This window comes from Somniosus microcephalus, chromosome 10 (assembly GCF_052327205.1).
Source record: "Somniosus microcephalus isolate GS21.2 chromosome 10, FLI_Smic_1.0, whole genome shotgun sequence".
Taxonomy (NCBI): Eukaryota; Metazoa; Chordata; class Chondrichthyes; order Squaliformes; family Somniosidae; genus Somniosus; species Somniosus microcephalus.
The window spans coordinates 165889642-165916025 of record NC_140996.1 but is presented as its reverse complement, the minus strand read 5'-3'; the positions used below and the strand labels follow the sequence as shown (position 1 = coordinate 165916025).

General features: G+C 49.8%; 1 protein-coding gene across 2 annotated transcripts in view; it reads right to left on the bottom strand.

Moving 5' to 3' along the window:
* The window catches only part of acat1 (acetyl-CoA acetyltransferase 1), a 71414-nt gene extending 48639 nt beyond the window's left edge, over positions 1 to 22775 (bottom strand). Inside the window, exons 1-6 of one of the 2 annotated variants that reach the window (XM_085999099.1) lie at positions 22637 to 22775; positions 17899 to 17946; positions 10672 to 10789; positions 8952 to 9047; positions 8676 to 8776; positions 8223 to 8366 (exon numbers count right to left, since the gene is read on the bottom strand). In XM_085999099.1, coding sequence (XP_085855225.1) covers positions 8223 to 8366; positions 8676 to 8776; positions 8952 to 9047; positions 10672 to 10789; positions 17899 to 17946; positions 22637 to 22708 — 579 coding nt within the window. In that variant the 5' untranslated portion in view covers positions 22709 to 22775. The remainder of the gene's footprint in view (positions 1 to 8222; positions 8367 to 8675; positions 8777 to 8951; positions 9048 to 10671; positions 10790 to 17898; positions 17947 to 22636) is intronic. The other variant, XM_085999100.1, reaches the window with a different exon arrangement.
* Between the last annotated feature and the right edge of the window lie 3609 nt (positions 22776 to 26384).

Genomic DNA, 26384 nt, shown 5'->3' with positions numbered 1-26384 from the left:
TTCTTCCACTTCATCAAGGCCCGCAACCTGCCTTACTCTATTGAGGAGGTCAGGACCATGACCAGGAACTGCCAAGTCTGCGCTGAGTGCAAACCGCACTTTTATAGACCAGACAGGGCCCACCTGATAAAAGCCACTCGCCCCTTCGAGCGCCTGAGCGTTGATTTTAAAGGGCCTCTCCCCTCCTCCGACCGCAATGTGTACTTCCTCAATATTATTGATGAGTACTCCCGTTTCCCGTTCGCCTTCCCCTGCCCGGACATGACCAGTGCCACGGTGATGCGCCATCAATTACTCAAAAGACTGAGGTTGAGCGAGTAACAATCAGGCTTTTATTAACTAAAGAATGAAGGTCTTGTCTCGAGTGGTCGACCCGTCCAGAATACTAAGGGACTGGGAGGTAGTCACTTATATACCTGGAATAGTGGGAGGAGTCAGCCGAGGCATGTCCAGACCTGTACCTAGTGGAATACACATACAGACACAGACAGGTATGACAGTGGCTTACCACATTCACCCCTTGTTTAAAAATGAGTCCGGCGGGGTGAAGTGTATTTAAAAGTTTGTGTATTGGAGTCTCTCCGGAGGTCTTGTCTGCCGCTGTGATCGACGTGGCGACGGCAGGGGTGGTGGAGCTTCCGGCGTCGCGTCCCGTGTAGGCTGGGGCCCTGGAGTGTAGTCCTCGTGGGTGATGGTCCAAGGCGAGCCGGCTGCTGGGGTTGGATATCGGGTCGTGGGGGGGGGGTGGTAATGGGTAGTGGGTTACAGCGGTCCCCGAGGGTGCGAGGTCTCGTATGGAGACTGTGTCCTCCCGCCCGTCCGGGTACGCAATGTAAGCGTACTGGGGGTTGGCGTGGAGGAGGTCGACCCTCTCGACCAGGGGGTCCATTTTATTGGCCCTCACGTGTCTTCTCAGTAGTACCGGCCCTGGGGACGTCAGCCATGGCGGTAACGATGTCCCCGATGTGGACTTCCTTGGGAAGACAAACATTTTCTCGTGAGGGGTGGCATTGGTGGCAGTGCAGAGAAGTGACCGAATCGAGTGGAGCGCATCGGGGAGCACCTCCTGCCAGCGGGAGGTCGGAAGGCCCCTAGACTTTAAGGCTAGTAGGGCGGCCTTCCAAACAGTTGCATTCTCTCTTTCCACCTGTCCGTTCCCCCGGGGGTTGTAACTGGTGGTCCTGCTTGTGGCTATACCCCTAGCGAGCAGGTACTGGCGGAGTTCGTCGCTCATAAACGATGAGCCCCGGTCGCTATGGATATAGCTGGGGAAACCGAACAGGGTGAAGAGGCTGTTCAGAGATTTAATGACCGTGGCACTGGTCATGTCCGGGCAGGGGATAGCAAACGGGAACCGGGAGTACTCGTCAATGATGTTGAGGAAGTACACATTGCGGTCGGAGGAGGGGAGAGGCCCTTTGAAATCGACGCTCAGGCGTTCGAAAGGGCGAGTGGCTTTTATCAGGTGGGCTCTGTCTGGTCTATAAAAGTGCGGTTTGCACTCAGCGCAGACTTGGCAGTTCTTGGTCATGGTCCTGACCTCCTCGATGGAGTAAGGCAGGTTGCGGGCCTTGATGAAGTGGAAGAACCTGGTGACCCCCGGGTGGCAGAGGTCATTGTGGAGGGCCCTCAGCCTATCGATCTGCGCGCTGGCGCAGGTGCCACGCGATAGGGCATCTGGGGGTTCATTGAGCTTCCCAGGCCGGTACAAGATCTCGTAATTGTAGGTGGAAAGTTCGATTCTCCACCTCAAGATCTTGTCATTTTTGATTTTGCCCCTCTGCTTGTTGTTGAACATAAAAGCAACTGAACGCTGGTCAGTGAGCAGGGTAAATCGTTTTCCGGCCAGGTAGTGCCTCCAATGACGCACAGCCTCCACGATAGCCTGGGCCTCCTTCTCGACCGCGGAGTGTCTGGTCTCCGGGCCCTGGAGGGTTCGTGAGAAGAATGCCACAGGTCTCCCCGCCTGATTAAGGGTGGCGGCCAGAGCGAAGTCAGACGCATCGCTTTCCACCTGGAAGGGAATGGATTCGTCCACTGCGTGCATGGTGGCTTTGGCAATGTCTTCCTTGATACGGTGGAAGGCTAAGCGGGCCTCTGCCGTCACGGGAAAAGAGGTGGACTTGATCAGCGGACGGGCTTTGTCTGCATAGTAGGGGACCCACTGAGCGTAGTAGGAAAAAAACCCTAGGCACCTCTTCAGAGCTTTTAGGCAGTGGGGCAGTGGGAGTTCCATAAGGGGACGCATCCGGTCCGGGTCGGGACCGATGATCCCGTGTTCTACAACACAGCCAAGGATGGCGAGGCGGTCTGTGCGGAATATGCACTTCTCCTTGTTATATGTCAGGTTCAGGAGTTGGGCGGTGCGGAGGAATTTCTCGAGGTTTGCGTCATGGTCCTGCAAGTCATGGCCGCAGATGGTCACATTATCTAGGTAAGGGAAAGTGGCCTGCAGCTCGTTTTGATCGACCATCCGGTCCATCTCCCTTTGGAAGACGGAGACCCCGTTGGTAACGCCGAAGGGAACCCTAAGGAAGTGATAGAGGCGGCCGTTTGCCTCAAAAGCAGTATACTGGCAGTCTTCAGGGCTGATGGGGAGCTGGTGGTATGCTGATTTCAGGTCAATGGTCGAAAAGACGCGGTACTGCGCGATCTGGTTGACCATGTCAGCTATGCGGGGGAGTGGGTAGGCGTCCAGCAGGGTGTAGCGGTTTATTGTTTGGCTGTAGTCGATGACCAGGCGTTGTTTCTCGCCGGTCTTAACGACCACAACCTGGGCTCGCCAGGGGCTGGAGCTGCCCTCAATAATCCCCTCCTTCAGGAGCCGTTCCACTTCGGTTTTGATGAAAACCCTGTCCCCGGCACTGTATCGCCTGCTCTTTGTGGCGATGGGCTTACAGTCGGGGGTGAGGTTAGCAAACAGTGGGGGGGTGGGACTCTGAGTGTGGAGAGGTTGCATCTGGTGCGCGGCGGGCAATTTGGAGGCTGCTGGCTGCGGACTGTGAGTGGGGGGAGGGGGCCACCGTATGCCATCGTAACGCTTTTGAGGTGGCACTGGAAATCCAACCCCAGTAGAACGGCAGCGCAGAGGTCGGGCAGGACCAGGAGTTTAAAATTATTGAACACAGTCCCGTCTACTACTAGTGTCACCACGCAGTAGCCGCCAATGTCCGCTGACTGGGACTCGGAGGCCATAGAAATCCGCTGGTGCGCAGGCAGGACTGGGAGAGAGCAACGCCGCACCGTGTCGGGGTGGATGAAGCTCTCTGTGCTCCCGGAGTCAAAAAGGCAGTTTATTGCATGGCCGTTTACCTTAACGTCCATTTTGGACCGAGCTAGCTGGTGCGGTCTCGTTTGGTCCAGCGTCACAGAGGCCAGCGTAGGGGTCGGTGTGTCGCTGCGAGTATCAGATGGGGGGGGGTTGGCGGTCTGCTGCGTCCCGGCTGGTGTCCAAGATGGCGGCGTCCATGATTCCCATGTGGCTGGAGTCGTCCAAGATGGCTGCTGCTGCGGTGGTTCGCACATGGCTGGGGAGGCCCAAGATGGCGGCTCGCACGGCCCACACGCAGCGCTGCTGGCGTTCGGGGTGGCTTTGGCCTTGCAGACGCTGGCGTAGTGTCCCTTTTTCCCGCAGCCCGAGCAGGTCGCATTCTTCGCCGGGCAGCGCGCTCTGGGGTGTTTGGCCTGGCCACAGAAGTAGCATTTCTGGCCTTGGGATACTGCTGTCTGGCTATGGGACACTGCTGCGGTAGTTGGGCCGTTGTTGGGCTGTGGCTGGGGTGGCACGGTGCTATGGGGCTGTCCTACCGTGTCCCAGGTTGTCGTTCCCCGCGGCATCCACGGTGCAGAGGAGTAGGCATCCATGCCCCGGAAGGCTGCGTCCAGCGTTAGTGCGATGTCGGAGGCTTTGTCGAGGGTGAGGTCACTCTGCTCCAGCAGTCGCTGTCGGGTGTAGTTGGACCTGTGGCCCGCTACGAAGGCATCCCGGATCAGTTCCTCCGTGTACTTAGTGGGCGTTACCGCCTTACACCCACAGGCCCGGCCAAGCACGGACAGTGCTTGGAGGTATTCCTCAGTCGATTCCCCAGGTTGTTGCTTGCGACTCCCCAGAAGGTGCCTAGCGTATACTTCGTTCACAGGGCGCGTGTACTGGGTCTTGAGGAGCTGGAGGGCGGCTGTGTACGAGGTCGCGTCCCGGATGACTGAGTACACTCGGTGGTTCACCTTGGAGAACAGGACAGACAGTTTGTCCGCATCCGTTTCGACCGCAGTGGAGGCAGTCAGGAATGTCTCGAAGCACGTGAGCCAGTGAGCAAACTTGGTGGAAGCGTCCGCTTCCCGACTGTCCAGGTCCAGGCATGCTGGTGTGAGGATCTTCTCCATTATAAAAAATTTAGTTAATAAAATTGATGCGCCATCAATTACTCAAAAGACTGAGGTTGAGCGAGTAACAATCAGGCTTTTATTAACTAAAGAATGAAGGTCTTGTCTCGAGTGGTCGACCCGTCCAGAATACTAAGGGACTGGGAGGTAGTCACTTATATACCTGGAATAGTGGGAGGAGTCAGCCGAGGCATGTCCAGACCTGTACCTAGTGGAATACACATACAGACACAGACAGGTATGACAGTGGCTTACCACACACGGTCATTAAATGTCTGAACAACCTCTTCACCCTGTTCGGCTTCCCCAGCTATATCCATAGCGACCGGGGCTCATCGTTTATGAGCGACGAACTCCGTCAGTACCTGCTAACTAGGGGTATTGCCACAAGCAGGACCACCAGTTACAACCCCCGGGGGAACGGACAGGTGGAAAGAGAAAATGCGACAGTTTGGAAGGCCGTCCTGCTAGCCTTAAAGTCTAGGGGCCTTCCAACCTCCCGCTGGCAGGATGTGCTCCCCGATGCGCTCCACTCTATTCGGTCACTGCTCTGCACTGCCACTAACGCCACCCCTCATGAGAAAATGTTTGTCTTCCCAAGGAAGTCCACATCGGGGACATCGCTACCGCCATGGCTGACGTCCCCAGGGCCGGTCCTACTGAGAAGACACGTGAGGACCCATAAAACGGACCCCCTGGTCGAGGGTCGACCTCCTCCACGCCAACCCCCAGTATGCTTACATCGCATACCCGGACGGGCGGGAGGACACAGTCTCCATAAGAGACCTTGCACCCTCGGGGGCCGCAGTAACCCACTACCCACTACCACCCCCCCCCACGATCCGATATCCAGCCCCAGCAGACGGCAGGCCTGGGCCCCGCGACCCGCTCGACATCTACGAGGACGACACGCCTGTGCCACAGCCTACGCTGGACTCGACGCCGGAAACTTCACTACCCCTGCCGTCGCCACGCAGATCACAGCGGCAGACAAGACCTCCGGAGAGACTCCAATACACTAACTTTTAATACACTTCACCCCGCCGGACTCAATTTTAAACAAGGGGTGAATGTGGTAAACCACTGTTTGTATTCCTGTTTGTCCTGTTTGTATTCCACTGTGTACATGCCTGGACATGCCTCGGCTGACTCCTCCCACAGGTCCTAGTATAAAGGTGACTGCTCCCCAGCCCTTAGTATCATGGACCGGTCGACCACGCGAGGCAGACCTCCATTCTGTTGTTAATAAAAGCCTTTAGTTACTCTTCTAACTCTCAGTCTTTTTTGAGTAATTGATAGCGCATCATACCCCCAATAGCATGATCATACACTTTTTGCTCAACTCTAACCAAATGGATTCTGTCCTTGTCCCCTCAAGAACACTGTCTCTTTCCAACACTACAATGTTTTCCTTAATCAGCACTGCCACCCACCTCCCTGTTTTCCTTCCCTATCTTTTCTGAACACCTTGAATATTAAGTGCCCAGTCCTCACCGTTTTTAAGCCACGCTTCCGTTATTGCCACACAGTTAATTGTGCTTGTAGCTCACCACCTTATTCACCACACTTTGTGCGCTTACGTACATGCTTTGTACGTATTATCCATATACATCTTTTTTGCACTGTCTCCAGTGCCTCTATATCCTTTTTGTAATATGGAGACCAGAACTGTACACAGTACTCCAAATGTGGTCTAACCAAGGTTCTGTACAAGTTTAACATAACTTCCCTGCTTTTCAATTCTATTCCTCTAGAAATGAACACCAGTGCTTTTTTTGCATTTTCTATGGCTTTGTTAACTTGTGTTGCTACTTTTAATGATTTGAGAGTGTGTGCCCCATGATCCCTTTGCTCCTCTACCCCACAATCATTTTGTAGTCCGGAGTAGTTTACAGAATATGGTTTTACATCTTCGCTAGCTATTTATTCCATGCTACTTTCAGGATACAGTTGACAATAACATTAATGTGACTATACATTGTATATAAAATATGCTCAAAAATCAGAATGACAATCAATATTAGTCTTATAGTTTGTCATTTAAATTCATTCATGCCAAACATTACAACGGATATGGAGCAGTTAATGATTACTAAATGAGTCATTCACAAGAGCCAAGAGTCTTTGGACAAGATTGCAAAAAATGGGAACCAAATGACCTTAGAGGTGCTTCCTTTTAAAAATTATTTCAGACCTCACAACCAAAGGATTGTGAACCAAATGAAATGTACGTGTTTGACTTTCCAACAAAGTCTACCTTTACATATGGGCAATTTTATTACCACAGCTTAGAAAATTGATAATTGAAAGCTGGTATGTTTTTCTTAGCGTATTCGGTTGTTTTTCCTTTCAAGTTAACCTGCTCTGAACATCACTGCAGAATTAGAGGAGAGAGAATGATTCAGGTTTTGCTGGAGCGGAGCATCTAGAGGTGTGCCCTGTTAATTAGACTTGTTCATGAATCTTTAGGCTTAAAACATTTTTGCCCACAAAGTTGCTGGAAGTACGAGTTGCTAATGGCACAGTGAGGGCAACAGGGCATCTGGGACCTTGGTGAACAACGGGACAAACAGTGCATCTCCTTAACCAATGAGATTAAACGATTGAGAAATAAACAGAGGAAGGACTGAGAGTGGGTGAATTCAGTGCCAAATCAGATACAGACAGAGAAACAATGAGAGGGAAAGAAATATTGGATTAAAAGAGACAGAAAACATAGACAAAGGAAAAGTAAGAAAGAAAACTTACAAATTTGAAATGTTAAAAATCTCCAACAATTTATAACCTGAAGGAATGAGACTCCACACTTAATTGTTTACTTTCTGGGCCTGAAAGGTTGATTGGCAGTCATTAATACGTCGTTAAAAGGGCACTTCCGCTGTTAATTACTAGACTTATCTTTGTGGCAGTTTTAATGGGTCATTAATGTGCAAATAGAGCAACTTTATGTAAATCATAGGGAGGTTAAGGGCAAGATGCCCATTTCATGCAGCTAATGGTGGAGCAGCGCAAATCAATTTGCAATTCACAGGATAATTCTCAATGTTCCTGCTGAGCTGCGTGGCCTGGCGGTCCCGCGCAGACTACTTGCCGGCTTTACAATGGAAAAACCGCGCATGCGCAGAAACTTGAATGGGCTGCACACCCCCAAAAAAAACCCAGAGGGAACACTGGTATCACTTCCTCGCCACAAATTGCTGACCAATTTTTACATTAACAACAGCGTGCGTCGTTCACATGTCCTTTTTTGGTTGCTAAAAAGTCAATGATCAAGCTTTTGTCTGTGGGCTGGACTAGCAGCTCTAGTGCCAAGACATTCTTTGAAACACCTTACAGAAACCAATACTTTTAATCATCATATTCTGACACCCCAAGTATGGAATTTGTGATTTCCCCCCACCTCCTCTTCATTATTGTTTTATTTTACACTTCCCTCGAAAAAAGCCTTAGGATGACAATCTAGACAGCATTCTCATGAAACTTATTTAGAAATGCATCCAGGGAAATCCTTTTAAACACACACCATAATCCAAGTTGTATGCATAAAGTAGTAAGCTAGTCTATAACTGCAGAGAAATTGCACTAACTATTTTAAAGGAATAAAAATGACAGCTGCGAGCCAACCTAAACTCCATTCCACAGTCTGGATGTAATGAGAGAAAGATTCCAGTAGGCAATACTGTTTCTGCACGTTATCCAATGCATACATCAGATCACAGCACTGTAGTAAGTTCAAATTCAAATTTGCAAAAGATATTCAACATCTAGCTCCATTTCCAATGCATAAATACACACAATGAATTGCAAAGGAACAAGTTTATAGATAAAGTAATACTTGCCATGTGAATTTTGTTGTAGACATCCGTTAACCCATCCTTTACAATCAGGTCCTCCAATTTTACACCTCCATAAGTTGGTGTTTCTCTGCCCATTACATATGGTACATTAGACATGCTCTCCATCCCACCAGCAACCATTACTTCCTGAGGTGTAAGGAAAAAACTATTAATATTTACATTCAAAAAAGTACAAAACATGAACAGTGGATTCTTAAAAATGGAAAAGCGTACTTCACCTTACTTTATATATACACTATTTTAGGAATTTTCCCCACTGAGCTTTCAGCTATAATACTGCTTTTACATACCATGTTAGATTTTATAAGTAACCCTACTTGGAAAATAAGTAGGTTAACAACAATTCACTACTATAGAAACCAAATTTTAGATCAGTTAGCAACCAGAACATAAAATAAATTTGTGCAACTTCAGCAATGCATTAAATAAAAGTACCTGATGTCCACACATAAGACTTTGAGCTGCCAGCATGATTGATTTCATTCCAGAGGCACAGACTTTGTTGACTGTTGTTGCAGGTGTGGAGACTGGCATGCCTAAATCAAGAGAAATATGTTTTCCAACTGTCAAAAATCATCCAGAACTTTTAGAATAACTGGTTTCTCTGACACTTGACTAACACAGCTATGGTCAGAGTTTTACTTATGACCCAACCCAAAAGTCTGCTCCATATTCTTCTTCCACCTAGTTATATGAACTGCAGTACATTACCTGCACCAAGGGCAGATTGTCTAGCAGGAGCTTGCCCTGCCCCAGCCTGTAGAACATTGCCCATGTACACTTCTTTCACTTCTTCTGGAGGAATCCCTGTCAATTAAACCAATATATTACTATTATTCACTAAACTCTACTACATATAAATATTTAAATAACTTACACACCAATAGAAAATAAACATTGCATTATGTAAGATTTCAACAGAAAAATTCCTCATATCTTTAGGTCTACAGAAATATGGATTAATCATCAGTGCATAAAAACATTGCAGTAATGCAGTTGACTGATAGTCCAATGTGCTGTGCTAGATCAGTAGGATACAAATTCATCCCTTTTTGCTCTCAGCTATGCCACTGGGGAAAAGTGGAAGCCAGGCACTTCACCATAGAGGGAAGGAAATATTAGAGGAATCATTTCAAACTGCTCTCAAGTACCTCCTATCTTACAAATCAGTACTGAGGTACAGGAAACTTTTGTTTATCCAGAGGTTAAATGTCCGGAAAGCTCTATCTACCGGCAAAATTCAGGAGTCAGTGCAGGTAATTTTTTTTCTTTTCGTTGCTTCTTTTCTCCAGTCCTGGCTCTGCAAGCGTCTCTGTAGCTAAGCAACAGCTTCAGCTAGACGCTTGCAAGTTGTGCTGACTGTTTTGAAGCTGTTGGCTAAGCAACAGGGTTTGTTGCTTCACACGGAGCTCTGAGCTCCGTATGCTTTAACATTAGCGCTGGTTTCTACGGCAGTTTTGATCTAACGGCACCAGCTCGGTCCCGTCGGTGCCAGGATACCAGAAAGTTTCCTGTACTGGAGAAAAATGCATTGCGTTATGCACTTCATCTTTAAAAAAAGGTAATAAACTTGGCAAATTACATTTTTTAAACCAAAGAATCTATAAACAATTGTCGCACTATACTAACATTTGAAAAACCACATGGTTACTGAAATGGTATCCCAATGTAAGCTTGATGCTGATTTTGCCCAAAGACCACTGATGGTTTGATATGTGAATTTCTACATCACATTTTTCTTGTTAAGCTTCCTAGCATCAAATGTCATTTATGAAAGTCTCTTGCTCGAGTCTTACTATGGATATTCAAGCCAAAACAGATAATGAAGTTTCTGTGAACTCTATTTTGCACAGTGAAACACAAGCAAGTCAATACTCTCATTTGTTGTTGTTATTTGTTAGTTAAACTGTATAAATTACTTAGCATGTATTGGGGTTCTGTTACAATTTGCAGTATAAATCAGGGCCACCACCAAACATCATGAACGCATGTTGGTGACTACATGGCATCACGTTAGCACAGGTAGAGAACTTCAGAAACTGGAATGGGGAAAAAATGCTATTTAGCTCACAAACAACTTCCATCTCCCTCATATCATCTTACCTATATCCGTCTACTTTTTTGCTTGAACATAAAGATATATTTTGAAAAATGCTTCAGCTGAGTCTACAGTTACTGCACTATATGGTGGTCTATTCTATTAATTAATTTGAAGTAGTTACTTCTCAAATTACATTTAAGTCACTTCTTACTTTACATCTTAATTTTTTTCTGCCAGTCCAGCATTATGAAGTTCTCAATTTTATCTTACCAATTTTCCTTCTATAAATGCATTTTCATTTTTACCTTGTAGCTCTATTCTGCAAAAAAGGGCAACTAAAGCTGAAGGAAATGTTTTTAATTCAATGAAGAACAGGAGATACACTCATACCTGCTCTTTCAATGGCAGCTCTTATCGAAATTGAACCAAGCTGAGTCACTGTTAATGAAGACAGACATCCCTTAAATGATCCAATGGGGGTTCTGGCTGCACTTACAATGACCACCTCCTATAGTTTAAAAAATATTGAAGTCTGGTATTAATACAGATGTTCAATTGTAACTGAAATTTTAAATGAAGTAGACTTAATGTATTCTGTACCTTAGAAAGTACTTTTATACAATTATATACTGATATGTCAGCTATTTAAGGCAGTGAATAATGGAGCCATAATAAAATGATAGTAGGTTTGATTTCCTGTCCGAATTGTTAGCTGATCTTAGCTGAGCAGTGGTAGAGGAGGTGTAATCGGCCTCAGTGCCCCTTGGTTACAAGGGGCAAAATCAGCCAGGGTTCTCACTCCTGATTATTGTCCAGTAACCCCGGTTGGAAAGGGCACGTGAATGCATATCAGGCACGGGCAAGATCTGTTTCAGCTGTAATGATCTAACGCAGTCAAATAGGCTGTCGACACTGTGTCACACATAAAGATTAGCCATTTGGGAAAGGTATTGGAGTACCCAGAGAACTATACCCCAAGGCCATCCTGTCAGCTGAGTAGATCACTCAATCTAAAATTCCTTCTCTAAAGCCCGCCGACTCCCCTACCCCCCCCCCTCCCCCCCTCCTCCCTCCCGTCTCCCCCCCCCCTCCTCCCGTCTCCCCCTCCTCCCTCCCCTCCTCCCGTCTCCCCCTCCTCCCTCCCCTCCTCCCGTCTCCCCCTCCTCCCTCCCCCCCGTCTCCCCTCCTCCCTCCCGTCTCCCCCTCCTCCCGTCTCCCCCTCCTCCCGTCTCCCCCTCCTCCCGTCTCCCCCTCCTCCCGTCTCCCCCTCCTCCCGTCTCCCCCTCCTCCCTCCCCCCCGTCTCCCCCCCTCCCTCCCGTCTCCCCCGTCTCCTCCCTCCCGTCTCCCCCCTCCCCTCGCCCCCTCCCCCCCTCCTCCCCCCCCGTCGCCCCCTCCCCCCCTCCCTCCCCCCGTCGCCCCCTCCCCCCCCTCCCTCCCGTCTCCCCCTCCCTCCCGTCTCCCCCTCCCCCCCTTCTCCCTCCCTCCCGTCTCCCCCTCCCCCCCTCCCTCCCTCCCGTCTCCCCCTCCCCCCCTCCCTCCCTCCCGTCTCCCCCTCCCCCTCCCCCCCTCCCTCCCCCTCCCTCCCGTCTCCCCCCCTCCCATCTCCCCCTCCCCCCCTCCCTCCCGTCTCCCCCCCTCCCATCTCCCCCTCCCCCCTCCCCCCCGTCGCCCCCTCCCTCCTCCCCCCCGTCGCCCCCTCCCCCCGTCTCCCCCTCCCCCCCGTCTCCCCCTCCCCCCCGTCTCCCCCTCCCCCCCCCTCCCGTCTCCCCCCCTCTCCCTCCCCCCTCTCTCTCTCTCTCCCCCCCTCTCCGACCCCCCTCCCTCTCCCCCCACCCCCTCTCCCTCTCCCCCTCTCCCACCTCCCTCCCTCTCTCCCTCTCCCGTCTCCCTCCTCCCCCCGTCTCCTTCCCTCACCCCCCCTCTCCCTCCCTCACCCCCCCTCTCCCCCCCTCCTCACCCCCCTCCCCTCTCCCCCCTCCCTCCCCCCTTCCTCCCCCCCCTACTCCCACCCCCTCCCCCCTCCTCCTCCCACCTCCTCCCCCCACCCCCCTCCCCCCCTCCCTCTCGCCCCCCCCTCCTCTCGCCCCCCCTCCCTCCCGTCTCCCTCCCTCCCGTCTCCCTCCCTCGCCCCCCCTCCCTCCCGTCTCCCTCCCTCGCCCCCCCTCCCTCCCGTCTCCCTCCCTCTCCCTCCCACTCCCTCCCGTCTCCCCCCACTCCCTCTCCCCCCCACTCCCTCCCGTCTCCCTCCCTCTCCCCCCCCCTCTCCCTCCCGTCTCCCTCCCTCTCCCCCCCGTCTCCCTCCCTCTCCCCCCTCCCCCCCTCCCTTCTCCCGTCTCCCCCCCTCCCTCAACTTCACCCCCTCCCTCCCTCCCTCTCCCGTCTCACTCCCCCTCTCGTCTCTCCCCCTCCTCGCCCCCTTCCCCCCCCTCTCCAATTCCCCAGTCTCCCTCCCCCCCCAATTCCCCTCCCCCCCCTCCCCAATCTCCCTCCCCCCTCCCCAATCTCCCTCCCCCCTCCCCAATCTCCCTCCCCCCCCTCCTCCCCCCCCTCCCCAATCTCCCTCCCCCCCCTCCCCCCAATCTCCCTCCCCCCCTCCCCAATCTCCCTCCCCCCCCTCCCCAATCTCCCTCCCCCCCCTCCCCAATCTCCCTCCCCCCCTCCCCAATCTCCCTCCCCACCCTCCCCAATTCCCCAATCTCCCTCCCCAATTCCCCAATCTCCCTCCCCCCCCTCCCCAATTCCCCAATCTCCCTCCCCAATTCCCCAATCTCCCTCCCCCCCTCCCCAATTCCCCAATCTCCCTCCCCCCTCCCCAATTCCCCAATCTCCCTCCCCCCCTCCCCAATCTCCCTCCCCACCCTCCCCAATTCCCCAATCTCCCTCCCCAATTCCCCAATCTCCCTCCCCCCCTCCCCAATTCCCCAATCTCCCTCCCCAATTCCCCAATCTCCCTCCCCCCCTCCCCAATTCCCCAATCTCCCTCACCCCCTCCCCAATTCCCCAATCTCCCTCCCCCCCTCCCCAATCTCCCTCCCCCCCTCCCCAATCTCCCTCCCCAATTCCCCAATCTCCCTCCCCAATTCCCCAATCTCCCTCCCCCCCTCCCCAATCTCCCTCCCCCCCCTCCCCAATTCCCCAATCTCCCTCCCCCCCTCCCCAATTCCCCAATCTCCCTCCCCCCCTCCCCAATTCCCCAATCTCCCTCCCCCCCTCCCCAATTCCCCAATCTCCCTCCCCCCCTCCCCAATTCCCCAATCTCCCTACCCCCCCCTCCCCAATTCCCCAATCTCCCTCCCCCCCTCCCCAATTCCCCAATCTCCCTCCCCCCCTCCCCAATTCCCCAATCTCCCTCCCCCCCTCCCCAATTCCCCAATCTCCCCCCCCCCACAATCTCCCTCCCCCCCAATCTCCCTCCCCCCCTCCCCAATCTCCCTCCCCCCTCCCCAATTCCCCAATCTCCCTCCCCCCAATTCCCCAATCTCCCTCCCCCCAATCTCCCTCTCCCCAATCTCCCTCTCCCCAATCTCCCTCTCCCCAATCTCCCTCTCCCCAATCTCCCTCTCCCCAATTCCCCCTCTCCCCAATTCCCCAATCTCCCTCCCCCCCAATTCCCCAATCTCCCTCCCCCCAATTCCCCAATCTCCCTCCCCCTAATTCCCCAATCTCCCTCCCCCCAATTCCCCAATCTCCCTCCTCCCCAATTCACCAGTCTCCCTCCCCAATTCACCAGTCTCCCTCCCCAATTCACCAGTCTCCCTCCCCAATTCACCAGTCTCCCTCCCCCTCCCCAATTCACCAGTCTCTCTCTCTCCCCCCCAATTCCCCAGTCTCTCTCTCTCCCCCCCAATTCCCCAGTCTCTCTCCCCCCCCAATTCCCCAGTCCCCCAGTCTCTCTCTCTCCCCCCCAATTCCCCAGTCTCTCTCTCCCCCCCCCCAATTCCCCAGTCTCCCTCTCTCCCCCCCAATTCCCCAGTCTCCCTCTCTCCCCCCCCAATTCCCCAGTCTCCCTCTGTCCCCCCAATTCCCCAGTCTCTCTCTCCCCCCCACAATTCCCCAGTCTCCCTCTGTCCCCCCCCAATTCCCCAGTCTCTCCCCCCCCCAATTCCCCAGTCTCTCTCCCCCCCAATTCCCCAGTCTCTCTCCCCCCCAATTCCCCAGTCTCTCTCTCTCCCCCCCAATTCCCCAGTCTCCCTCTCTCCCCCCCAATTCCCCAGTCTCCCTCTGTCCCCCCCAATTCCCCAGTCTCTCTCCCCCCCCCAATTCCCCAGTCTCTCTCTCTCCCCCCCAATTCCCCAGTCTCTCTCTCTCCCCCCCAATTCCCCAGTCTCCCTCTCTCCCCCCCAATTCCCCAGTCTCCCTGTCCCCCCCAATTCCCCAGTCTCCCTCTCCCCCCAATTCCCCAGTCTCCCTCTGTCCCCCCCAATTCCCCAGTCTCCCTCTGTCCCCCCCAATTCCCCAGTCTCCCTCTGTCCCCCCCAATTCCCCAGTCTCTCTCTCCCCCCCAATTCCCCAGTCTCTCTCTCCCCCCCAATTCCCCAGTCTCTCTCTCCCCCCCCCCAATTCCCCAGTCTCCCTCTGTCCCCCCCAATTCCCCAGTCTCCCTCTGTCCCCCCCAATTCCCCAGTCTCCCTCTCTCCCCCACCAATTCCCCAGTCTCCCTCTCCCCCCCCCAATTCCCCAGTCTCCCTCTCTCCCCCCCCCCCCAATTCCCCAGTCTCCCTCTCTCCCCCCCAATTCCCCAGTCTCCCTCTCTCCCCCCCAATTCCCCAGTCTCCCTCTGTCCCCCACAATTCCCCAGTCTCCCTCTCCCCCCCCCAATTCCCCAGTCTCCCTCTGTCCCCCACAATTCCCCAGTCTCCCTCTGTCCCCCCCAATTCCCCAGTCTCCCTCTCTCCCCCACCAATTCCCCAGTCTCCCTCTCCCCCCCCCAATTCCCCAGTCTCCCTCTCTCCCCCCCCCCCAATTCCCCAGTCTCCCTCTCTCCCCTCCAATTCCCCAGTCTCCCTCTCTCCCCCCCAATTCCCCAGTCTCCCTCTGTCCCCCACAATTCCCCAGTCTCCCTCTCTCCCCCCCAATTCCCCAGTCTCCCTCTGTCCCCCACAATTCCCCAGTCTCCCTCTCTCCCCCCCAATTCCCCAGTCTCCCTCTCTCCCCCCCAATTCCCCAGTCTCCCTCTCCCCCCAATTCCCCAGTCTCCCTCTCTCCCCCCCAATTCCCCAGTCTCCCTCTGTCCCCCACAATTCCCCAGTCTCCCTCTCTCCCCCCCAATTCCCCAGTCTCCCTCTCTCCCCCCCAATTCCCCAGTCTCCCTCTGTCCCCCACAATTCCCCAGTCTCCCTCTCTCCCCCCCAATTCCCCAGTCTCCCTCTCTCCCCCCCAATTCCCCAGTCTCCCTCTGTCCCCCCATTTCCTCTGTCTCCCTCTCTCCCCCCCATTTCACCTCTCTTTCACCCCCCCATCCCCTCTCTTTCTCCCCCCCATCCTCATTCCCCAGTCTCCACCTCTCCCCCAACCCGAGGCCCCACAATTTCCGACTAACCGCCCACTCCCCAGGCTGGTCGTGGCTCTCTGCGGATGACAGCACTGAGCAGTTGATGACAAGCTCCATAGAAAAGGCAGAAAATTATTCTGCTTAAAATTAATGCGGTTTAACCTTGTTCTGACTCCCGACGTCAAGCTAACTGTTAGTCATTATTTGCAGTACCTCACAGTGTCTATTTTTCCTGTGGGCACACTGCCGTGGGAAATTTAAATCACTCATCTCCCGGGCTGCTGGAGCCAGTGCTTAGGATAGGAACCCCCATTTCCCAGGAGGTTGGGAACCCTGTGGTGGAGTGAGATGTGACGTTGCACGGTGCAGTTCCCAGCTTCTGTGGAATGGGGAGTTCTTTACCCAGCAACCATAGTGGCAGATCCCTGGTATAGTGCCATACAACCATTCAATCCCAGAGGTAGAGCAGTTTCTCTGCCACTATGGATGCTAGGTAAAGAGATCTCCATTCCACAAAAGCTGTTACTTTCACCTGCTACTGCCTCGCACCTTACCTGTGTGTCCTGTTTTTTAAAGTTGTAAACGAGCTTGGTGCATTGAAGGCTATCCGTAGTTCATCATTCGCAAAGTCATGAGAGTCATTACGGCACAGGAGGAGGCCATTTGGCCCTTCGAGTCCATGCCGGCTCTCTGTAGAGCAATACAGTTAGTTCCATTCCCCTGCTCTATCCCCGTAGCCCTGCAAGTTTATTTCCCTCAAGTGCCTATCCAATTTCCTTTTGAAATCATTGATCATCTCCACTTCCACCATCCTCGTCAGCAGTTGAGTTCCAGGTCATAGAAACATAGAAGATAGGAGCAGGAGTAGGCCACTCGGCCCCTCGAGCCTGTTCCGCCATTCAATGAGATCATGGCTGATCATCCAAACTCAGTACCCTGTCCCTGCCTTCTCCCCATATCCCTTGATCCCTTTAGCCTTAATATATCTAACTCCTTCTTGAATATGTTTAATGAATTGGCCTCAACTGCCTTGTGTGGTAGAGAATCCCACATGTTCACCAATCTCTGGGTGAAGAAATTCCTCCTCATCTCTGTCCTAAATGGCCTACCCCTTATCCTTAGACTGTGACCCCTGGTTCTGGACTCCCCTGCCATCTAGGAACGGCCTTCCTGCATCTAGTCTGTCTAGTCCTGTTAGAATTTTATAAGTTTCAATGAGATCCTCTCTCATTCTTCTAAACTCTAGCGAATATAAGCCTAATCAACCCAATCTCTCCTTATACGTCATTTCTTACATCCCAGGTATCAGTCTGGTGAATCTTCGCTGCACTCTCTCCATGGCAAGAACATCCTTCTTCAAATAAGGTGACCAAAACTGCACACAATACTCATGGTGTGGTCTCACCAAGGCCCTGTACAACTACAGCAAGACATCCTTGCTCCTGTACTCGAATCCTCTTGCTATGAAGGCCAACATACCATTTACCTTCTTAACCGCCTGCTGCACCTGCATGCTTACCTTCAGTTGCACTTCCCCTTCTCCCAATCTATTGCCGTTCAGATAATAATCTGTCTTCCTGTCCTCTCGCTGTGTAAAAAAGTTCTTCCTCACATCCCCCCTGTATCTCTTAGTCAAAACCTTAAATCTGTGTCCCCTAGTCCTTGTACCATCAGCTAATGGGAACAGCCTTTCTCTGTCTACCTTATCCAAACCCGTCATAATCTTGTACACCTCTATCGAATCTCCCTCAACCTCCTTTGCTCCAAAGAGAACACCACCAACTTATCCAACCTAACCTTGTAGCTAAAATCCCTCATCCCTGGAACCATTCTGGTAAATCTCATCTGCACCCTCTCAAGGACCTTCACATCCTTCCTAAAGTGTGGTGACCAGAACGGGATACAATACTCTAGTTGGCCGTGGTTTCAAGGTGCAGCGCAAGTTATTTGGGACTGTCAACAAGTGTCCATTTTTTGGGGATGTCGTTTGTACAGGTTTTATTGTATATTTAATCATTTTGTAATCGTCACAGAATACTGTGTACACTTCTAGTAAAATATTCTAATCTATAAACTCTAAGATTAAATCTTTAAAAAAAAAAGTTTTGAAGTGCATTGTACTTACATTTAATGTGGGTCCAGATGAATATCCCCTGTGCCTACATTTTGCAAGCTGGGATAAAACACATTGCAGTACATTAAAGAAAACTGAGGTTATAACTACATAGTACATTAAGATCCAGTACAGCAAGACCTTCTATCCAATAACACATCCCTATCTAATAAGTTTTAGTTTCTTTTAGACTTATGATTTAGTGCATATCAATTCGGAATATTAATTTTCCCTTTTTGATTGAATCAATGAAATGATTGATGATAGGGAGCCATAAGACCAGCTCCTTTGTGTTATTCAGTCTAATGGACTATATTGTTGACAATATCAAAGTCCAAACTACAGAAGAATACTGAATTTTTAAAAAATGTTTTGACAACCTTTTGGCATTGGTGTCTGTTGTTAGCTTAATCTTTTGAGCATTTGAGGGCAGATTTCAAAACCTAAATAAATAAAAATCGCAACTTGTTTATTTTATCCCAAGATCACTATCAACTAAGCTTCTATTGAAGCCTCAAAAAAATCTGCCAGCACCCGATCCTCAACATCTTTTTAACTGATCAAACAAAATGGACAACTGTGGGTAGTCTGCAGCCAACATCAAATTGGGTCAATGCAAAGTCTTTTTTTAAAATTCGTTCCTGGGATGTGGGCGTCTCTGGCAAGGCCAGCATTTATTGCCCATCCCAAATTGCCCTCGAGAAAGTGTTGATGAGCTGCCTTCTTGAACCACTGCAGTCCTTGTGGTGAAGGTACACCCACAGTGCAGTTAGGGAGGGAACTCCAGGATTTTGATCCAGCAACGATGAAGGAACAGCGATATATTTCCAAGTCAGGGTGGTGTGCAACTTGGAGGTGGTGGTGCTCCCATGTAACTGCCGCCCTTGTCCTTCTAGGTGGTACAGGTCGCTGATTTGGGAGTTGCTGCAGTGCATCTTGTAGATGGTAGACACTGCAGCCATGTTGCACCAGTGGTGAAGTGAATGTTTAAGGTGGTGGATAGGATGCCAATCAAGCGGGTGACTTTGTCTTGGATGGTGTCGAGCTTCTTGAGTATTGTTGGAGCTGCGCACATCCAGGCAAGTGGAGAGTATTCCATCATACTCCCAACTTGTGCCTTGCAGATGGTGGAAAGGCTTTGGGGAGTCAGGAGAGACATTCACCGCGGAATACCCAGCCTCTGACCTGCTCTTGTTGCCACAGTATTTATGTGGCTGGTCCAGTTAAGTTTCAGGTCAATGGTAACCCGCAGGATGTTGCTGGTGGGGGATTTGGTGATGGTAATGCCGTTGAATGTCAATGGACGGTGGTTAGACTCTCGCTTGTTGGAGGTAGTCATTGCCTGGCACTTAAGTGGCAAGTAACATTTGCGCCACACATCAGCCCAAGCCTGAATGTCATCCAGGTCTTGCTGCATGCGGGCATGGACAGCTTCATTATCTGAGGAGTTGCAAATGGAACTGAACACTGTGCAATCATCTTCAAACATCACCACTTCTGACCTTATGGAGGGAAGGTCATTGATGAAGCAGCTGAAGATGGTTGGGCTGAGGACACTGCCTTGAGGAACTCCTGCAGCGATGTCCTGGGGCTAAGAAGATTGACCTCCAACAACCACAACCATCTTCCTTTGTGCTAGGTATGACTCTAGCAAATGAAAAGTTATTGGTGAGTAAGTGCCGCTTGATAGCACTGTCGATGACACCTTCCATCACTTTGCTAATGATTGAGAGTAGACTGATGGGGCGATAATTGGCCAGATTGGATTTGTTCTGATTTTTGTGGACAGGACATACTCTAGCGAAGATTTTTTGACTTTTACAACATTCTTCTGGCATTTGATATGAAGGAAGTTCATGACACAACTATTATAAATGTAAGGTTTAGGTTTATATCTGGAACAAAAGTCATATTACTTCATAATGGTGGATCACTGAGTCTAAATGTCTTGTGACCAAAGATGGTGCAATAATAACTGCTGTATTCAACAGACAGCTGGTTATTAGGCAGAGGTCAGAGAGAAATGTTTACCTTTCAATGTGCCAAACAAATGCTTTCTTGTTTCATGCTTTATTATATTTTTACTAGCTGGGGATTGAAGATCATTTCTTTGGTCATTTCTCATTCCAAAGTTGTTAGTGGACATATAGCTACTATACCTTTTTCCATGTGGGAAAGACAAATTAACCCTTTCAGTACCGAATATTAGCTTTTTCATACACAGAAGTATGTATATTTACTGACATTAACTTTCTTTAAAATTCTTGTGCTATTTAAAAAAGAGGTCAACAGTCTTTACTTCTCACACTACAACCTACACAGCTGCTCCAGGGCTCAAAACCAGTAACAGCCCTTGAAATTTAAATCAAACTCACTTGGTAAATGCAGCATGTATTTGAGCCATACATGCCAGAAGATCCCAGGTTCAATTCCTACTCAATTCTGGAGTTAGCTGAACTTAGCTATAGTGGCAGTGGAGAGACAATAATTGGTCTCGGCACATCTGGGTTGGGAGGGGGGAAATCAGCCACATTTCCAGTTTTCGATCACTATCCACTGACCCCCGACTAGAAAGTGCATTTGTGTGGATATCATGCAGAATTAGGTTTGAATGTGACAACCCACAGTTGAACAGCCTGCTGACACACACCATCGAGGATCACATATGACTAATGATCACTTAGTGAGGTACCAAAGGGCCTGCAGCCCCCATGAAGATGTACTCCAACAAGATTCAGGACGAGGAGGAAAAAACTTGGAAAATAAATAAAACTAACAAGTGAACACTGACTTGTGACATAAAAACAGAACATGCTGGAAATACTCAGCAGGTCAGGCAGCATCTGTGGGGAGAGAAACAGAGTTAATGTTTCAGACCTTTCATCAGAACTGGAAAAAGTTAGAGATATAACAGATTTAATTAAGCAAGTGCAATGGCAGGGGGAGGGGAGGAAAGAACAAAAGGGAAGGTCTGAGATAGGGTGGAAGGCAGGAGAGATTAAATGACAAAAGGTATGAAAGTACAAAGCAAAAGATGATAGTAATGGGACAAGTAAAGAAACAAAAGATGGGTCTAGAAGAGGTGTAAATGGTTATAGCAGAATCATCAACATCTGCCATCTGAAAAAATAGGGGCAGAGTTATGGTCTGAAATTTATGAACTTGATGTTGAGTCCAGAAGGCTGTAAAGCACCTAATAGAAAGATGAGGTGCTGTTTCTCGAGCTTACATTGAGCTTCGTTGGAACAGTGTAAGAGGCTGAGGACAGAGAGGTCAGAGTGGGAGTGGAGCAGAGAATTAAAGTGAAAGGCGACCAGAAGCTCAGGGTCACACTTGCGGACTGAACGGAGGTGTTCCGCAAAGCGGTCACCCAATCTGTGCTTGGTCTTTCCAATGTAGAGGAGACTGAATCGTGAGCAGCGAATACAGTATACTAAATTGCAAGAAGTACAAGTAAATCGCTGTTTCACCTGGAAGGAGTGTTTGGGGCACTGGACTGTGGGAAGGAAGGAGGTAAAAGGGCAGGTGTTACATCTCCTGCGCTTGCACGGGAAGGTGCCGTGCGAAGGGGAGGGGGTGTTGGGGGTGATTGAGGAGTGGACTGGGTGTCGCAGAGGGAGCGATCCCTTCAGAATGCTGAAAGGGATGGGGAGGGGAAGATGTGTTTGGTGATGGAATCATGCTGGAGGTGGCGGAAATGGCAGAGGATGATCCATTGAATGTGGAGGCTGGTGGGGTGAAAGAGGAGGACAAGGGGAACTGTATTGTGGTTCTGGGAGGGAGGGGAAGGGGTGAGAGCAGAAGTGCGGGAAATAGAACGGACACGGTCGAAGGCCATCTCAACCACAGTAGAGGTGAATCCTCGGTTGAGGAAAAAGGAAGACATATCAGAAGCACTAGTATGGAAGGTGGCATAGTCAGAACAGAGGCAGAGAAACTGGGAGAATGGAATAGAATAGAGTCCTTATGGAAGCAGGGTGAGAGGAAGTGCAGTCCAGGTAGCTGTGAAAGTCAGTGGGCTTATAGTGGATGTTTGTCGATAGCGTGACATATTTAAAATGTTAAACTGTTAATCTGCCCTTTCCCTTTAAACCCACTGCTCAGTGGGAGGTGCTCTAAATAAACGTTGAAGCAACCAGAGGATTATTGTTTGTTGGATGTTTCTCAGGATTGACAGTCACTTGGCTCCTTGTGACCTCAAAAATCAGAAAAGAGGGAAATAACTATGTCTCTCTTTTTCTAATTTTTTTTAAAGATAATTATTGTGCTTTCCTGATATTTTGTTTTAAGAGTGGCTGCCGTTCATCGGTCCAGCAGTTTTGATTAAGGATCCTCACCTAAAACTGAACTGGTCTGTTCTCGCCACAGATGCTGATTGACTGATTGGGACGTTTCCAGCATTTAAAAAAAGTCAACTGAACTTTGCTCTTCACGTCACGTGTCCACTATTTATCAACCTAATGAAGACTGGACAAGTGACCCTCGGCTCGGTTTTTCTGACACGTATACAAGTCACTGTTAAAGAACATTTGTTTAAATGGGTTTGCATCAGTTACTCTCCTAACATTTTTCTCCATACTGACAGCCATGCACAAGCTATCATTTTATCAGAGCTCAATAGCGCCCGGTGTATCTGAATTCACATCAACGGGAGCCCTGACCGTGTCCCGATCGACCTCGACAGAAAACCTCACAGCCGAACCCACACCGTGTCGCCCGCCTCTCAACTAACCGGGCACTGATTACTCACCAGCAGCCACAACACACTGCCACTTCGCGGAGCTCGCAAGTTGGTTAAAGGAGCAAATCGAGCAGCAGCCATTGCGAACAAGCTTCAACCCTCCTCACCTTGAGCACCCTTACTCAAAGCACCAATCACAAGCGAGCAGATTCACCATCCAATCACGAGCTGGGCTGGCGGGAGGTGGGTGCTCGAGCTGCAATGCCTTCTGGGAGTTGTAGTCGCGAATGGAGGACTTAATAAAGTAGGCAGAGTCCCAGTACTGGAAGCTTTTACATGCAGTAATGCCAACCCCACCAGCTCATAAATCAAGGGACAAATTCTTAAAAATCATGAGATTTGGTATAGAAATCATGAGTTGTTATTTTTTTCAAACATAAACCTATATGATTGGACAAAGCAAATTGGCAAAAGGAAGCGTTCTTAGAGTGTATACGGGATGGTTTCTTGGAACAATACGTTGTGGAACCAACCAGGGAGAAGACTATTTTAGATCTGGTAATGTGTAACGAGGCAGAGCGGGGTATAAAAGTCCCCAGAGACCAGGTAAGGTCTCACAGTGTCGGCGGGAAACCTGAGCGGCAGAGCGGGGTATAAAAGTCCCCAGAGACCAGGTAAGGTCTCACAGCGTCGGCGGGAAACCTGAGCGGCAGAGCGGGACATAAAAGTCCCCAGAGACCAGGTAAGGTCTCTCAGTGTCGGCGGGAATCCTGAGCGGCAGAGTGGGGTATAAAAGTCCCCAGAGACCAGGTAAGGTCTCACAACGTCGGCGGGAATCCTGAGCGGCAGAGCGGGGTATAAAAGTCCCCAGAGACCAGGTAAGGCGTACCAGTCTCTGAACTCGGAGGGAAGGAGAGAGGTAAAAAGTAATCCAAGTGTGACGTCACCAGAAAGCGGGTAAGTGATTGGTTGGTGAGTATTTCTCCCTTTTAAGCTTAAATCTCTCTGGTTTATAGTTTCTAAGGTGTGATATACACCATCTAGAATCGGGGCAGAGGATATTTAAGAATAATATTAATAAATTTAATTAATTACATAGAATGGGAGATCAGGCGATGTGTTGCTGCTGCAATATGTGGGAGCTGGTGAACACCATTGATGCTCACGGTGATCATATTTGCAGTAAGTGTTGGCTGCTCGAGGAACTCCGGCTCCATGTTGAAGAGCTGGAGACCGAGCTTCAAACACTGAGACACATCAGGGAGGGGGAGAGTTACCTGGACTCTGTGTATCACGAGGTAGTCACACCAATTAGATTAATTAATTCAGATGTAGTCCGTGGCCAGGGTCAGGATGGTGTGACTAGAAGTGAGGCAGGTACGGGGATCCAGGAGGTAGTGTTGGAGGAGCCGCAGCCCTTGCACTTGTCCAACAGGTTCGAGGCTCTTACTCCCTGTGGGGCAGGAGCAGGGACTGCAGGGAGGATGAGCAACCTGGCCACAGCACCGTGGAGCAGGGGGCCATTCAAGTGGGGGGAGTTAAAAGAAATGTTGTAGTGGTAGGGGATAGTATCGTTAGGGGGATAGATAGAGTTCTTTGCAGCCGAGAGCGAGAGTCCCGAAGGCTGTGTTGCCTGCCCGGTGCCAGGGTTAAGGACATCTCCTCTGGATGGGAGAGAAACTTGGAGTGGGAGGGGGAGGATCCAGTTGTCGTGGTCCATGTTGGTACCAACGACATAGATAGGACAAGGAAGGAGGTTCTGCTGAGGGAGTTTGAGCAGCTAGGGGCCAAATTAAAAAGCAGAACCACAAGGGTATTACCTGAGCCACGAGCGAATTTGGCTAGGACAAATAAAATTAGAGAGTTAAATGCGTGGCTCAAAGACTGGTGTGGGAGAAATGGGTTTTGCTTCCTGGGACACTGGCACCAGTACTGGGGCAGGAGGGAGCTGTTCCGTTGGGACGGGCTTCACTTGGCCAGTGCTGGGACTAGAGTCCTGGCGGATCATATAACTAGGGCTGTAGAGAGGGCTTTAAACTAACTAGTGGGGGGGAGGTTCCTAGAGAGCAAATAATAAAAATGACAACAGAGAAGGTAATAGACTTAGGTAGCAGTGGGGAAATTAAAAACCAGAGCGTGTCAGGAAGGGGCAGAAGGTATGGAGTAAAAGGTAAAGTAATAAAAAGGGCAAAAGCAGGAACTAAGTGTCACAAAACATCTTTGAAAGTTCTCTATCTGAATGCACGTAGCATTCGTAACAAAATAGATGAGTTAATGGCACAAATAACTACATATGGGTATGATCTTGTGGCCATTACAGAAACATGGCTGCAGGGTGACAATGCCTGGGAATTAAACATACCAGGTTATTTAACGATCAGGAAGGACAGGCAGGAAGGAAGGGGAGGTGGGGTGGCTATGTTAATAAAGGAAGGAATCACTAATACAGAGAAATGATATTGGGTCAAAAGATCAGGATAATGAAACAGTTTGGGTGGAGGTAAGGAATAATAAGGGGAAAAAAACACTAGTGGGCGTAGTCTATAGGCCTCCGAACAGTGGCAACTCTGTTGGACGGAGTATCAATCAGGAAATAGTGGAGGCTTGTAATAAGGGAACATCTATAATTATGGGGGATTTCAACTATCATATTAATTGGACAAATCAAATTGGGCAGAGCAGCCTTGAGGATGAGTTCATTGAGTGTATTAGGGATGGGTTTCTTGAGCAGTATGTAACTGAACCGACCAGGGGGCAAGCAACCTTAGATCTGGTCCTGTGTAACGAGACGGGATTAATTAAAAATGTCCTAGTAAAGGATCCCCTTGGAATGAGTGACCATAACATGGTTGAATTCCATATTCAATTAGAGGGTGAGAAGGTTGGATCTCAAACAAGCGTGCTAAGCTTGAATAAAGGAGACTATGAAGGTATGAGAGCGGAATTGAGTAGAGTGGATTGGGAAAATAGATTAAAGGGTAAGACGATACATGATCAGTGGTGTACATTCAAGGAGTTATTTTACAACTTCCAAAAAATATATATTCCACTGAGAAGAAAAGGGTGTAAAAGAAAAGACAGCCATCCGTGGCTAAGTAAAGAAATTAAGGATAGTATTCGACTAAAAACAAGGGCATATAAGGTAGCCAAATCTAGTGGGAGGATAGAGGATTGGGAAAACTTTAAAAGACAGCAAAAAATAACAAAAAGATTGATTAAGAAAGGGAAGATAGATTATGAAAGTAAATTAGCAAAAAATATAAAAACAGATAGTAAGAGTTTTTATAGTTATATAAAAAGAAAAAGGGTGGCTAAAGTAAATGTTGGTCCCTTAGAGGATGAGACCGGGAAATTAATGGTGGGAAATATGGAGATGGCAAAAACACTGAATGAATATTTTACATCAGTCTTTACAGTAGAAGACACTAAGAATATCCCAACACTGGACAAACAGGGGGCTAAAGGGGGGGAGGAGCTAAACACGATCAAAATCACTAAGGAAGTGGTACTCGGTAAAATAATGGGACTCAAGGCGGATAAATCACCTGGACCTGATGGCTTACATCCTAGGGTCTTGAGGGAAGTGGCGGTAGGGATTGTGGATGCATTGGTAATAATTTTCCAAAACTCCCTGGACTCGGCAAAGGTCCCGGCAGACTGGAAAACTGCTAATGTAACACCCTTATTTAAAAAGGGCAGTAGACAGAAGGCTGGAAACTATAGACCAGTTAGCCTAACATCTGTGGTAGGTAAAATTTTGGAGTCCATTATTAAGGAGACAGTAACAGGACATTTGAATAATCATAATTTAATAGGA